Source organism: Oppia nitens, unplaced genomic scaffold (assembly GCF_028296485.1).
Source record: "Oppia nitens isolate AA-2021 unplaced genomic scaffold, nextdenovo-longstitch-racon4-pilon3 scaffold32_pilon_pilon_pilon, whole genome shotgun sequence".
In the NCBI taxonomy this organism is placed as follows: Eukaryota; Metazoa; Arthropoda; class Arachnida; order Sarcoptiformes; family Oppiidae; genus Oppia; species Oppia nitens.
Genome location: NW_026533213.1, coordinates 271,964 through 287,584, shown reverse-complemented (window position 1 = coordinate 287,584; position 15,621 = coordinate 271,964). Strand labels below are relative to the sequence as shown.

General features: G+C 27.7%; 3 protein-coding genes across 3 annotated transcripts; all 3 read left to right on the top strand.

Annotated features, from left to right (window-relative positions):
- The first annotated feature begins 474 nt into the window (after positions 1-474).
- LOC128956686 (ATP-binding cassette sub-family G member 1-like) lies at positions 475-5,753 on the top strand. Its single transcript, XM_054302401.1, has 4 exons — positions 475-1,273; positions 2,270-2,767; positions 3,812-4,440; positions 5,061-5,753. Exons 1-4 carry the CDS (start codon positions 475-477, stop codon positions 5,751-5,753), a joined length of 2,619 nt encoding a protein of 872 aa, XP_054158376.1.
- A 2,243-nt stretch (positions 5,754-7,996) lies between these two features.
- LOC128956685 (patatin-like phospholipase domain-containing protein 2) lies at positions 7,997-9,330 on the top strand. Its single transcript, XM_054302400.1, has 3 exons — positions 7,997-8,422; positions 8,764-9,124; positions 9,227-9,330. Exons 1-3 carry the CDS (start codon positions 7,997-7,999, stop codon positions 9,328-9,330), a joined length of 891 nt encoding a protein of 296 aa, XP_054158375.1.
- Positions 9,331-10,416: 1,086 nt separating this feature from the next.
- On the top strand, positions 10,417-15,621 carry LOC128956790 (uncharacterized). Its single transcript, XM_054302506.1, has 5 exons — positions 10,417-10,432; positions 11,224-11,779; positions 12,997-13,330; positions 13,425-13,709; positions 13,811-15,621. The coding sequence occupies exons 2-5, from the start codon at positions 11,363-11,365 to the stop codon at positions 15,448-15,450; spliced, it is 2,676 nt and encodes an 891-aa protein (XP_054158481.1). The 5' UTR covers positions 10,417-10,432; positions 11,224-11,362; the 3' UTR covers positions 15,451-15,621.

The window sequence follows — 15,621 nt, the reverse complement described above, 5'->3', positions numbered from 1 at the left end:
TTAAATAATTATTTATATAATAATACAGTAGAAAAAATACATACAAAAAAAAAACATTTACCCAACTATTTTTAATATCATTTTTAGTTGAGTTCAAATATACTTATAAATGTAGACATAGACTATAATTTAAGTTTTAATAATATTATAATTGCATAGAAATTATTGTATAATAATAATAATAATAATAATTTATTTTATTTTTTTTATAAAATATACGAAAAACAATACTTCATTAATATATAGATATTATTTTCTGTAAAGACATAATAAATATCTCATTAAACTATTTGGTTTATATACTAATAATAATAATCTAATAATATTTTATTATTATTATTGATATAATACTGTAATTTCTTTTGTTTGGATATTATTAGGTCATTCATATCAATCTATTATTATTATTATTATTATTATCAATAATATATAATGATTTACTATAAGATTGAAAAAAGTGAATATATATTCAAAATGTCTGATAATAAGTTGACTACCAGTGCGGGAGCAGCTTCGGTAGATAATAGTGGCAAACAAGTAGTAATAGCACCGGTAGTCTATAATAGTGTTTCATTTGCTAAAAACAATATTAATAATAATAATACCGCTAATACTGGTAGCAGTAGTAATCAACCGCTCAGACGACTGTCCATAAGTGACCAAAATTTTGCTAATTTAGTCGATAAAAATAATGTTTATAATACTAATAATACAATTATTGATAGCAATGAGGAGGACAGCCATCATCATCAGGAAAAGACTATTATAATACCTATGCGTGTTAGTCCACCCCTACTAAATGATGACCAACAATACAGTAATGGATTTGCCAGCAATCGTGTGGCACCAATGCCTACTACTCAAACTACCGGTGCCTACACTAATAACAGCAGCACCGGTATTTATGATAAACATGTAGCTTCAGTACAGCCATCAGCACCGCAACCGCCGACAGTTAACTCAATAGTGGTGGCGTCCATATCTCCGGATGCGCACCACAATCAATCACTACAAGCACCGGCATTGCCGGCCAAACAGTTCAGTATTGACGACAACGATGATGGCCAACAAAAAGGATCGGTAGCTAAACGTGACTTTGAAGTACTCTGGCATAACCTGAGCTTTACTATAGCCCGTAGGCCATTGTTTGCCAAAAAGTTGTCGCGACCGACAATATTGCATAACCTGAACGGCTATTTCCGTAGCGGTGAAGTAACAGCTATTATGGGACCATCCGGTGCCGGAAAGTCCACATTATTGGAGATTATAAGCGGTAAATGTTTTTTGTTTTTTTTGTAATTATTTAACGATTTATTGATTAACTAAATAATGATATTATAGATATTTCTGTATAAATTTATTTACATATCTATAATATGTATATATATTTTTTTATGAATAATTTATGAATTAGTATTTATATGTTTATTAGACAATAATTTAATGATAAAATGTTTTAGAAACTAATATTTTTTGATTAATGTAGAAAAATAAAAACAATTAATGAAATAAAATTATTTTTTCAATCAAATTAATTTTTAAATACTATAAAATTTTAAAATTTATTTTAGAAAAAATTTAATTAATTCTGCTAAGCAAACTAATCTAAAATTTATATATTTAAAAAATATATTTATTTCATAAGTTTATAACTATTAATTAGTTACAGTTTATAGATAATACATATTAAGTTTGTCCTACAAAATATGTTTATTGATTTATTTTTTAAAAATTAATTTTATAAATATCAAATATACTAAAACTTAATTAATAATTTATACATTGCATTATACATTAACATTATATAAATTAGATAATTCAGATAAAATAATATTATATACTATATTAGAAATATATTATTATACAGTATATTATATAAATATTTAATAATTTTAATTTATTTCTTAAGATAAAAAATTTATAATAAATAATAAATACTAATAAATATAATTGATATAATTGATATTTTAAAAATAAAAATTATTTAATTTAAAATAAATGATTTTTAATATATATTAATGTATAATAATAATAATAATAGTTACTTAATATTGATAAATAATATAATATATGCTATATTTTATTTAATTTTTTAAACACTTTAATTTCTATGAAATATTGCAGTTTATTAACTTAACAATAACAACAAACATATCAATATATATATATACTATATTTAATAATACTTTTAATATATATATACACCCATACCCTTCCCAATCAACCCACACCCACCCACCCACACACTCTACCTACACCTACCTAACAGGTCGTCGCAAACACGGTGTCGATGGTATAGTTCAAGTAAGAGGTGGTACTGACGACATAAAAGTCAGTTTTGTACCGCAAGACAACTATCTGATGGAATTGTTGACCGTTAGGGAAACCTTTCAGTTTGCCTCCCGTCTCATCAATCATTGGCAATCAACAGATTATCATCGATCAGTTGCCGACAAACTAATGGAAAGGTTTGGTCTGGAAAAAATAGCCGACACTAAAGCCAAACGTTGTTCGGGCGGTCAACGCAAACGGCTGTCCATTGCACTGGAAGTCATCAGTAAACCGAATATCCTAATACTTGATGAACCGACTACTGGTTTGGATAGTCCGTCGTCTAAGCAAGTGATGGAAATTATGCACGAATTGGCCGCCAATCGATACAATCCGGTAGCCATTGTGGCCACTATTCATCAGCCGTCGGTCGCTTTGTTCAATAAGTTTAACCGAACCTATATATTGACCAACAATGGAAAGTGTATCTATCAGGGTATTTGTTAATTAATTAAATTTTTTTTAATTAAAATATTATTAGTAATAAGTAATTATAATAATTGTAATAATTAGTAATATTATTAGTATATACTGTATATATATTAAAAATATAAAAAATATAGTAAATACAAAACTAAATTAGTTTCATAAACAAATTTTATAAATAGTAATAAAATATAACCAAATTAATAGATTACAGTTTTTAGATTTATTTATTAATATTATTATATATATAATAAAAATTATTATCTTTAATATTCAATTTTTTTAAAATCATTATTATTAATAGTATTAGTATTTTTTAGTAATAATAATAATACTATAATACATTTGTGTTGTAGTATTTTATAATCTTATGAGCCATTTGAAAAAAAGATTGTTATAATAAAAATGCAATTATATAATGAAAATCATAAACAATAACAAAATTTAAATTGTTTTTTTAAAAGACAATATTTTTTGTTAGATATTAAATTGGTTTAATTAATTAATTTTATTCATAAACTCAAAAATTATTTTAAGTGACTCATTATAAATTATTATTTTTTCAATAGATTTATATTAATATTTACTAAATTAATGTTTTTTAAAAAAAACAATTGACAATATTTTTTTTAATAATATAGTAATAATAATTATTAAATAAAAAATTAATTGATAATAAAAATTATACAGTATAGTTGATTATTATTAATATAAATATTTTTTAATCAAATATTTTTACAATAGTAACAACTGTAACATATTAATTAAGCTATAGTTTGTTAGAATAGTTTAAATATTTTTATATAAAATATATTTAGAGTTTTATAGTATAGTATTAATCAATAGTTATATTTTTAGTAAAACTTATTACAATTAATTAATAATAATCAAATAACTCAAATAATTTTTTTTTAAAATAAATAACTATATATTATATTAATATATTTATTTTTGTAACATTATACTGATAATTAATTTTATTTATTTTTATTTATTAATAAATTACTAAAAAATTATTACTAAAAAAACTACTACTACTACTACTACTACTTAGGAACACCACGTCAATTGGTGCCAACAATGACCAGACTGGGCATACAAGTGGACACACATACATCACCGTCCGATTATATAATTGAATTAGCGGCCGGCGATTATGGGCCCGAACCTGCCCTACGTATGGTTAGCGATGCCCAGACCAAGGACTTGGATCACTTGGTCACCGACAGCTCTACCCATCCGTTGTGGACGACCATGCGCCACTATAGCTATCCATTTATCAAGCACCTGGCGATACTGCTAGAGCGCAGTCAATTGATTATCTATAGGGATCCGTTTCTGACGTTTCTGCGCATATTTATGGCCATATTTTCGGCCATAGGTCTATCGATATTGTTTGGCCGCGAAATCGGTAAAGTGTCCGGTTGTGCTCCCCGTCCACTACAGCTCTACTCTATACCCGTACATGAGTTAACCAAAAAATTTGAACACGATTTGGATTCACTGATGCAAAATGTTTGCCTACTGTTCCTCGGAATTATGGTTGGCTTCCTATCGGGACTGTCGCCAACACTACTCAACTTTCCCAAAGAGATGCACGTATTTCATAAAGAGTATCATAACAATTGGTACTCTTGTATTACCTATTATACGGCCAAAATGATTTCAGACCTACCGTTACAGGTATGGGTAGTTTTTTTAAATATATATATATATATATGTTTGTATTTTGTATTCATGTTTATACCGTTATATAACCTACCGTTCCCCTATCTATTCATATAGTAAACAATATTGCATTTAAAATTTAGAATTTAAAATTTTTTTTCAGTATATTAGTATTTGTATTATTATTTATTTATTTTAAAAATATAATTGTTTAAATTATTTTTAAAAATTTCTATTTAGTAACCCTTAATTAAAAAAAGTTTTTAAAAAATCAAATAAACTTAATTATTACAAAATAATATAACAAGTATATAAAAATTATAACTATATCAGTAATTAAGTTTAGTTTATAAATTAGTATTAAAAAACATTATTATAATTATAAAAACAAACTAAATAATTAATTATTAATTTTTATTTTATTATAAAGTATAATAATAATTAGTTTTTATTTTCAAAGTCGTTGTTATTATTAATTGTTATTTTTCTATAACAAACATAGAGACAATACAAATCTAATTTTTATTAGTTATTAATTATATATATATTCATATTTAGTATATAGTTATTAAAAAGTTACAGTTTTTCCTAATTATTTAAAAGTAAATTTATTTTATTTTCACACACACACACAGATAATCACACCATTAATCTACATAAGTATAACCTACTGGTGGAGTAACCAACCGGCCGAAATCAATCGCTTTATAATACTGAATACCATAGCCATACTCCTGAGCCTACTGGCCCAGTCACTGGGCGAATGCTGTTCGGCCATCTATATGGACAACCAGAATGCTGCCGTATTTGCCGGCGGACTACTACCCCTACCAATGATATTGTTTGGCGGTTTTCTGGCCCGTATCGACCGTATGCCAGCCTATATGCGTCCGGCATCGTGGCTATCGTTCCTCCGATTTGCCTTCGAAGCGATGCTCATATCGACGTTCGGTTTGAACCGATGTCTGTACGACTATCGCCAGTTCCTCGACACACACAATGTTACAACCATTAGAAAACCCCTGTGGGCTAAAGCCTATCCGATTATAACATCCTATGTCGATCAGCTCCGGGGTAGAGATACACCATTGTTTCTGGATGAACACGACGAGGACGAGTATAATTTGCAGCGCATGTATCGTGTGTTTGGCGGTTCACTAGTCAAAGATGAAAACGGTATCAATTTGGACCGATCACTGATCCTAGCGTTTTACGATCTAAGCGATAACTATATATATCTGGCACTGGGCATCCTAGTGTTTTATATGGTTGCCCTCAAAGTGCTAACCTATTTTATTGTACTCTATAAATTACATGTTACCAAATAAATAATAATTGATTGATTTTTTTAATTATAAAATTGTGTGCATGCTAGTGATAATGATAATATTAATAATATATATTTTAATTAACTTTTTTTTTTAAAAATCTATAATTGTGTTAACCATGATATACTGTATATGCAATGTTAAATATTTTTTTGGTGGTAAATAATATTATTTTTTGTAACAAAAAAAAATTTGTTTCAATATTTTTAAATATTATTTTTTTTAATTATGATTTAAAAAATCTGATATCAAATCAATATTATTGATTATAAATAATAAATATATCTATTTTTCAATAATAATAATTATTGAACTAAAGCTTTTAAAAATTATTATTATTAGTGATTTAATTTATTATTTTTTTATTTTATTTATGTGTATTTTTTAATTGTGATAATTATTATTATTATAATTACAATAACTGTGTGTGTGATTAAAAATTATTTATAAAATTTTTCAAATTACTGTATCATTACAACAAAATACTATAATTATATAAATGTATATTATATTTATATTACTAAAAAATATATTTTAAATAAAAATTAATTTTAAATCTAAAATTTATTTATTTATTTATTAAACAAAAAATATTACACACAATTATAAATTATTAAAATTTATTGAAAAACATATTGATAGTTTATTTAAAAAATATTAATTAATTAATACAATAAATTATAAAAAATAATTTTTAAATTTTATAAATATTTGTAATAGCTAATAAAACTATAGATATTTTTAATTTTTAGTATTATTGTATATTAGTATTACTAGTATAATCAAGCATCTATGACATTTTTACAAACATATTATATAAATACTATTAAAATATTGCCAGATTAAAAATTGCATTTTTTTAAATTGTTTATTAATATTAGAAAAATTTTATTATTTTTATTTTTCAAATTTTTTTTCATATGAAATATTATTAGTAATTCTTTATAATGTTTGTTATTGTATTAAAAAAATACAATTAAATTATTAAGTCAACAATAACAACAATAAATATTTAAAACAATAATTTTATGTGATATATGTATTTGATTTAATTATTTAATTGCATACATAAAAAATATATTAATTGACTCTTTTTAAATAATAATTTATAGATTTATATCCATAATATTAAATTAATGTTTACAATTTACTATTAATAATAATATTAATTAAATATAAAATAAAATTAATATAAATTCTATAGTATTTTTTAGATATAAAATGTATGTTAAATTACATTATAGTTAATTATTATTATTATTTTTAAAAAATAAGTATTTTAACAATAGCAAACTGTAACATATTAATATAGCTATTGTTTGCCAATTTATTTTTAAAAATTTATACTAAATATATTGAAAATATTAAAACAGTATTCTAACTATTCTAAAAATTAATCTATAAATTTTTTTATTATTATTATTTTAGATAATTTAATATTATTATTTATTAATCACTAAAAAACTAATATCAAATATTTAAACTCATTTTTAATGATAAAATAAATAAATTTATATTAATTTTAAATACTATTATAATCACATTACTCTAATAGCATTATAGTCTACAATAAAAAAAATTAATTCCGTATAAGGAAATGATATAATAATAATAATAATAATTTTTTTAGGTAAATGATCCACACATACACATAGACACTACCGGTAAATGTCAATGTATTTATATTTAAAAAATTTATATGAAATGAAACTATTTATTATAATTAATTTATAAATATCAATGTATTTGTTTGAAAATAAAATTTTTTAATCAAAATTTTTTATTTATTAATTTTATGAAATAATTATTTTTTTTTATTTAAATTTATATACAGTAAATAACTTTAATATTTTGATGTATCAATTTTTGATCTATAGTTTAAAAATTACATTTACATTAAACATAATTTTATTTATAATTTTATTAATTAAACTCTATTTTAATAAATTAAACTTTTATTGAGAACAAAAAATTAATTTAATTTAATTAGTAGTTAAGTAACCCCTGTGATAATTAAATAAGCAATAAATAATAATAATAATAATTAATAATACATAAAAATATATATACAAATACAGTGATTAATATAATTATTATTATTTTTAAAAAATTAATTAATTAATGATATAACTGTGATATTGTTATTAAAAAAAAAAATCTAATCTACCAATTCATATATTTAACATATATTTAATAATATATATATATATATATATATATATATATATATATATATATATATAATGGTGTCGACCAATAAAACCAATAATGACCAGATGTCCATATCGTTTGCCGGATGCGGTTTTCTCGGCCTCTATCACATTGGTGTGGCTTCATGTTTGAAAAACTATGCACCCGTCGGCAATCGGACACTACTGGTTGGTACATCGGCCGGTGCACTGGCCGCTACATCAATGTGCTTGAATTTATCGCTAGTCGATGTTGCGGCCACTATCTTGTCGGTGGCCACCGATGCCCGTACCCGATCGCTTGGTGCGTTTGATCCTAGTTTCGATGTCAATCGGATACTACACGACAAACTGGACTCAATGCTACCTAACGATTGTCATACGCAAGCCAACGGTCGACTGGTCATCGGTATGACCCGTGTAGCCGACGGCAAGAATGTACTAATCAGTCAGTTTGATAGCAAACAGGATCTCATTGATGTAAATATCTGTTCAAAAAATTATTATTAATTTTTTTATTATTAGTATTATTATTATTGTTTTATTTTTTAATTATCTATTATTATTATTATGTAAATCTTAATTTTTATAAACCTAAAAAAATTTAATAATTTATGTTTAATATTTAATTTAATAATATTAATTTTAAAAAAAAAATATTTTTTGATTATACAATTAGATAAATTTATTAGTCATTATAAAATTTTACTTTAATTTTTTACTTAACTGAGAAATGTTTTTATTTTAAAAATTTTTATAAACTTTTTTTTCCCATTTAATCACGTTTTCATTTTATTACCCGATACTCTAATCTATAATAGGCTATAAAATGTTCCAGTTTTATACCGTTATGGTCGGGTATATTGCCGCCAAAATTTCAGGGTATCGCCTACATAGACGGCGGTTTTACCGATAACTTGCCAGTCATTGACAAACACACAATAACTGTGACACCGTTTTCTGGCCAATCGGATATATGTCCGTTGGACGACATGGACGACAACAACATTAACAACAAAACTAATAATAGCAGTCTGTATGGTCTAAATATGGCCAACTTTTCCCTAACGTTGACTAATCTGTACCGCGGAATACGTACACTATTTCCCGCCCATCCCGAAGCCATATCGCGTGTATGTCAACAGGGTTTCGATGATGCGCTCCGTTATCTCCGACAAAAAAGTGGGTATTTTTTTGGGGGGGGGGCAATAGTAGTAGTAGTAGTAATTGTATTGATATATTATAATGTATATGAAAATAAATTATTGATATATATATGTATAGATAAGATAGCCTGCACTAGAGGTTTGGCCATAAAGTGGTCGCTAATAACCGTTGTGGCCGACGGCGGCGGCGATACCGATAAAAATTCCGTTAAAGGCGACTAACTGCAGGTGGTGTAACCCAGTGAAGGTACGGGCCGGGCGGGGGAGGGGGTAATCTCGTTGAGACAGCGTATTGACTATAACCCCGAGGAGTCTATTATCACAAAAACAACTAACTGTCCTATCATATGGTATATAATTTATTTATATATTTATTTAATTAAATAATAGTTACTATTTTTAATTTTGTTTGTTATTACATTAATATTATAGTAAAAATACTAAAATTATTAAATACTAAAAAAGTTTCCTATTATTATTATTATTATATTACTTCCTGTATTGAAGTTATATTATTTTTAAAAAAAAAATATATTAATATATATTAGAATAATAATAATTGATCATCATCAAATTTAAAATTAAATTAACAATATTTAACATACAAATATTGTTTAAAAATAAAATAAAATTACAAAAAAATCGTAACATTTTCAATTAATAGGAGGCGTCTATATAAATATTTTTTTTTAATAATATTAATTTTATAGATACTTGTACATTTTTAAAAAAAATTGTAAACGTAATTTATGTTTATATAAAAAAATGTACAATGTACAATAATTTGATGTACATGTAGTATACATTTAAAACATTGAAATATATATTGGATCTGATCGCTGATTGGCTGCCATATCAATGGCCTTATGTCCAAACGTCATACACGCGTAATATATAATATACAGTCAATACTGTATATCAATACTATGTGTGTGTATATATCACTGTCACAACAAATCATACAACATATGACTAATACAGTGTGTGTTTGTGTATGTATACAACACACGATCTAACAGTGTATATGTAATATAAATACTATACAATAATTATATGAATATACAGTACAGAGTGTATGTATGTGTGTGTGTGTGTGTATATCTATACTGTACTGTATATTATTGCTTAATACAGTATATAAATTTTTATTTATCAAATAAATTATTTGATATTTTTAATGTAAATAAAAAAATTTTATTAGTTTTGTTGTCGTTATTGGTTTAATAATAATAATTATTATACAAATGTGAAAAACTTTACTACACTTGTACTGTATATATATATATATATATCGATATATACTGTAGTATTTAATTACTGTACAGTAAGTTATAATTAAAGTCAATGTATTTTTCATCAAACATTCATAACTTTATTAATAATAATATTAAATATTTAGTTATCTAAACGTTTTTGTTGGTGTAATCAATAGTTTTTAAATATAATATTTAATTATATATATATATATATATATAATATTGGTTTGTATTTAATTGACTATCAGTATAGTATAGTTAGTTAGTTAATGTTGTGCCCTATTATATGATAGTCAAAAAAAACACTTGAAATTTATAATAATAATAATAATAATAATAATTTTTGATATTATATTTGTTATATGATTCATAATACTGTTTAAATTAATAATAAATTAATAATTAATTAAAAATCATTAATATTTTCTCTCTCAGTGTATGTGTTTGTTGTTTAAACAACAAACTTATTATTAATAATATATGATATTATTATTTACACGAAAATAACTAAATAATATCATATATAGTAAATGATTTTTTTTTTTAATGAATATATATATTAATTAATACCAATAACGAAAAAAAAAGTTTTGTGTTTTATTTAATTTAATTGATAAAAATATTTTTAAAAAATACAAATATTAGTTAACTATAATTAACTACAGTATATAACCTCACATAATCTCAGAGGCCATACATATATGATAATTGATATTTATTTTAAAAAATAAAATAAAACTTTTTTAACCCAACAAACAGTGAATGTCATAATAATATTAATTAATTATAATATAATATAAAAGTGTTAATTAAAAAACATATCATAACTTATTATATTATATGATATATGATATCCAAGTTTCCCGAAGGACACCGACCACTACTACTACTACTACTACTACTATCACACACATAGACACCATCAGCAGCACCTATACTAACTAACCTGACCTACCGGTCCCCCCCACTCAACCCCCAACCCTCCCCCGACAAACACAATGGTTACCGCCGATAATGACCAAATGTCCATATCGTTTGCCGGTTGCGGCTTTCTCGGTCTCTATCATGTCGGTGTGGCCACCTGTTTCCGACAGTACGCACCGCTAACCAATCAGACACTGGTTGCCGGTGCATCGGCCGGTGCACTGGCCGCTATGGCACTTGTATTACGGCTACCACTGGGCGAAAGTACATCCGAAATATTGTCGGTGGCCATCAAAGCCCGTGCCCGTGCATTGGGTCCGTTTCATCCGAGTTTCGACGTCAATAAGATTATACACGACTCGCTGGTCAAAACCCTGCCCGACGATTGTCACAAACGAGTCAATGGCCGACTGGTGATCAGTATGACCCGTGTGTCCGACGGTAAAAATGTACTCATCAGCCAATTTGATAGCAAAGAGGATCTCATAAAAGTTAGTTAAAGTTTTTTTTTGTTTTGTTTGTTTGGTTTAATTAATTAATGATTTATTATATTATATTAATTAATTAATTGGTTATCTAATAGATGTTATATAATTACTGTTTAGTTATTTTATAATTTTAATATATGATTTAATTATTATAGTATAAGTTTTATTTAATAGATTTATGATTTATATTTAATTAATAATTGGTTATCTAATAGATGTTATATATATTACCGGTAGTTATATTTTAATATATATTTAGATTTTATAATATATTATATGATTTAATTAATATACATTATTTTGTTAGTTAGTTAGTTAATAATTTTTTTTGAGTGTATTAAGTGTATACATGTTTATACTGTATGTTTAAAACAGTGTAATTAAACTATAACTACTAGTTTAAACTATAATTATACTATAATATTGTTTTTTTTTGTTATAATTTTTTTGTTGTTGGTAGTTTTTACAAAACAATAGCATATTTAACCTTGGTACTACTACTACTACTACATCCCTTAGATGATTTAATAAATTTGTACCCTACCCAACCCTATCCTACTACATGTACCCTATTAAAAAATAATCCGGGTACAATCTTAATTATTATTATTATTAATACTACTATTACTATTGTTATTACTAATACTACTACTACTGGTATATTTTTATTATGTATGTATGTGTGGGGTATTTTCCCATTCAAATTATTTTTATCTATGTCATATACTTTGTGTATAATTTTATTTATTATAGATATTTAAGTTTATTTATTATACTATAATAATAATAAATAGCATGTGACAGTATATATATATATATATATATATGCGCATATATAATTATATATTTATAGATTGTTTCAAGGTAAAATCAATTGAGTAAATACTACTTGGTATTAAATTATATTATTATTACTACTACTACTACTACTATATATATATATATAATATAGGAATATATAGTACCGGTAGTTATAGATAGATAGATAAATAGTAATAGTATTAGTAGTAATTTTTTTATGAATAATAATCATAATAAAACAATACTACATACAGTTATATATTAAAATTAAAACTTTTGATATCAATTACAATAATAATATAATTAGATATTAAATATATTTATTTATTTTTAAGAAAAAATAACAAAAAATAATAGCCCTATTTTAATCACACATTTTTCTCTGTTTTTTTTAAAAAAAATTAATAATAAAATAATAGGCCATACAATGTTCCTGTTTTATCCCGTTCTGGTCGGGTATAATACCGCCAAAATTTCACGGCATAGCCTACATGGACGGCGGCCTAAGCGATAACTTACCCATAATCGACAAAAATACTATAACAGTGTCGCCGTTTTCGGGCGAATCGGATATCTGTCCGCTGGACGATACGTACAATCCGTATCAGGTTAATCTGGTCAACACATCAATATCGGTATCGCCATCTAATCTCTATCGACTAACTCGTATACTATTTCCTGCACATCCGGAAATACTGTCCCAGATGTGCCAACAAGGTTTCGACGATGCACTACGTTATCTACAACGAAACAGTAAGTTGTTTACCCCATCCCTTCCTCCCTCCCCACCATAAAAAACCTTAATAATTGTTTTTTTTGTGTCTGTCTATTGTTTTTCCTATCGCAGATAAGATAGCGTGTACTCGATGTCTGGCCATACAGTCGTCGTTTACGTTGGCCACTGAGGACGACACCGATGATGATGAAGAACTAGACGAAGAGATAGATTCGGAGGATTCCGGTTATGAAAACAATACCTGTCTGGTGGCCGATGATGACGGCGGCTCCGGCGGTGGCGCTGACGGCAGCAACAGTCAACATCATTCGGCAATCAATTGTATGAATTGCAACGATTGTCAATATAGGCGACAGATTGCCGTACTTGACTCACTTCCCGATGCTGTTGTACAAGGTATGTATCGATTTTGTAGACCTATCCTCCCCCCTATCATCACCTAATCATATCAATTAATTGTGATTTTTTAATATATATATATTTTGCAATGTTTTTAGCAATACAAGAGGCATGCGATCAAGTAAACAAAGGTGTCATCAATTGGATATTCAGGCACCGGCCTATGAAACTACTATCCCTATTGTCCATACCCTATCTGCTACCGATCGATATTACAATTGTATTGTTCTGTAAAGTCTGGCAACAGGTGCCGGCCATTAAAAACGAATTGAAGACATCGCTGTTCAACTTATTAAGCTTCTTGAGGTCGTTGGTGGTCAAAATGGAAAGCAAACGGCACCAGTATTCGGCTAAATTTAGCTGCCAGCTGGCCGTTACCGAATTTGACTACTCGCACGAAGATAGTCCACAAGTGTACGCTCATCAGCAGCCAGTTGTGACCACTACTACTCATCGGAAAGTGTCGACAATGAAAGTGCCAAACATTTCGTCGGCCAAACGTAAACTAAGTGCTGCTCTGAATCCGACATCACAAACACCGACAACACCTGCAGCAGCTGCTGCGGCGGCGGCGGCCAACCGAAAGGTTACACTGGAAAAAGCGCACAGTTTTACAGCCGGTGTTTCCCGCAAACGCAATATGTACGCCACCACTACCGTTAATACCAGCGATGCTTCAGCTATGTCTACCAGTGCTCAGGAGTTGATGGCCGTCAAAGCCCGTCAACGATTGGAACGACTACAGAAACAGTCGGCATATGTTGCTCAGCGCAAGTCGTACGCCGGTCATCACGACCAACGGTCACACCGTAATCATCAGCTGAATAACGAGTGGCCAATTGATAGACGCCGATCGATGATCGAAATGATAACACCGATAGTGAAGCCACCCGAACGGGTCATATCGAAAATGAACTTTGGATTCAGTTTCGACTTGAAGTCGAATAACAAGTCCGAGTCCGATGAACTGGACTTAGAGTCGCGACGAACGTCCAGTAATGGAGTCGGAGAAGGAACAGCAGCTGATGAAGTTGATCGGGGAAATGGTGTCCGAGGAGGAGGACTGACCAATAGTACGCCCAATTTGAACCACAATACTACCGGTAGTAGCAGTAGTAGCAGCAACTCTCTGGCCTCAAGCGAAAGTAAAATGTTGGACGCTTTGCGGCACATCGATAGTCTGGATCAGGCAAACGCCATCGAAATTGCCAGCAAAGCGCTGGACTGGGAACGCGAGTGTCTGCAAAAGTATCGGGATTTTGGCGGCGATTCGGATGACACCGACAGCAACGGCAACTCGACGACCAACGATATCGACAAAATGATTGAACTGACACAAACTCAAGAGGCACTGATGGCTTTCTACTATACCGATGAAAATAATCGGGTAAAAGTTACCGAAATTTTCAATATACAACCAGATAGCGAACTCGATAGGACATCCAGGCGCTCATCATCGCACAAGTCACAGCACATTAATAATAATAATAATAATGCCGATACTATCAGCAACAGCACCGGTAGTACTACTACTACTACTACCACCAGGAGTTCAAAACTGATTATAGACGACGATGAAGACGATGGCCTTATTGAAGATCAGTGCCGTTTGTCGCCAAACAAACGATTGTCAGTTGTGTCCACTACTGACGGACTACGCGGTGTCAGCGGTGGTGACGGTGACGGCTATCAACAAAGGCAACGCAAAAAGTCTGTGATTGAATACCTGATTGACTAAACAAACAAAAATATTTTTAAAAATCGGGTTAGTCATACCCGTAGACCACCACCACTAAAACCTAACTGTCCTCCAAAAATAAATGTTTGTGTGATGAAAGCTATTGTGTTTTATTTTTATTACATTACAATAGTTATGACAATATTTTTTTTTATATATAAATATACTATA

Bases quoted from the DNA above. Each gene is read 5' to 3' on its own strand.
- LOC128956686 (XM_054302401.1), top strand. From the start codon at position 475: ATGTCTGATAATAAGTTGACTACCAGTGCGGGAGCAGCTTCGGTAGAT. The intron at 1,274-2,269 runs GTAAATGTTTTT...CCTACCTAACAG, and splicing joins ATTATTGGAGATTATAAGCG to GTCGTCGCAAACACGGTGTC. The intron at 4,441-5,060 runs GTATGGGTAGTT...ACACACACACAG, and splicing joins TTTCAGACCTACCGTTACAG to ATAATCACACCATTAATCTA.
- LOC128956790 (XM_054302506.1), top strand. From the start codon at position 11,363: ATGGTTACCGCCGATAATGACCAAATGTCCATATCGTTTGCCGGTTGC. The intron at 11,780-12,996 runs GTTAGTTAAAGT...ATAAAATAATAG, and splicing joins GCAAAGAGGATCTCATAAAA to GCCATACAATGTTCCTGTTT. The intron at 13,331-13,424 runs GTAAGTTGTTTA...TTCCTATCGCAG, and splicing joins ACGTTATCTACAACGAAACA to ATAAGATAGCGTGTACTCGA.
- LOC128956685 (XM_054302400.1), top strand. From the start codon at position 7,997: ATGGTGTCGACCAATAAAACCAATAATGACCAGATGTCCATATCGTTT. The intron at 8,423-8,763 runs GTAAATATCTGT...AATCTATAATAG, and splicing joins GCAAACAGGATCTCATTGAT to GCTATAAAATGTTCCAGTTT. The intron at 9,125-9,226 runs GTGGGTATTTTT...ATATATGTATAG, and splicing joins CCGTTATCTCCGACAAAAAA to ATAAGATAGCCTGCACTAGA.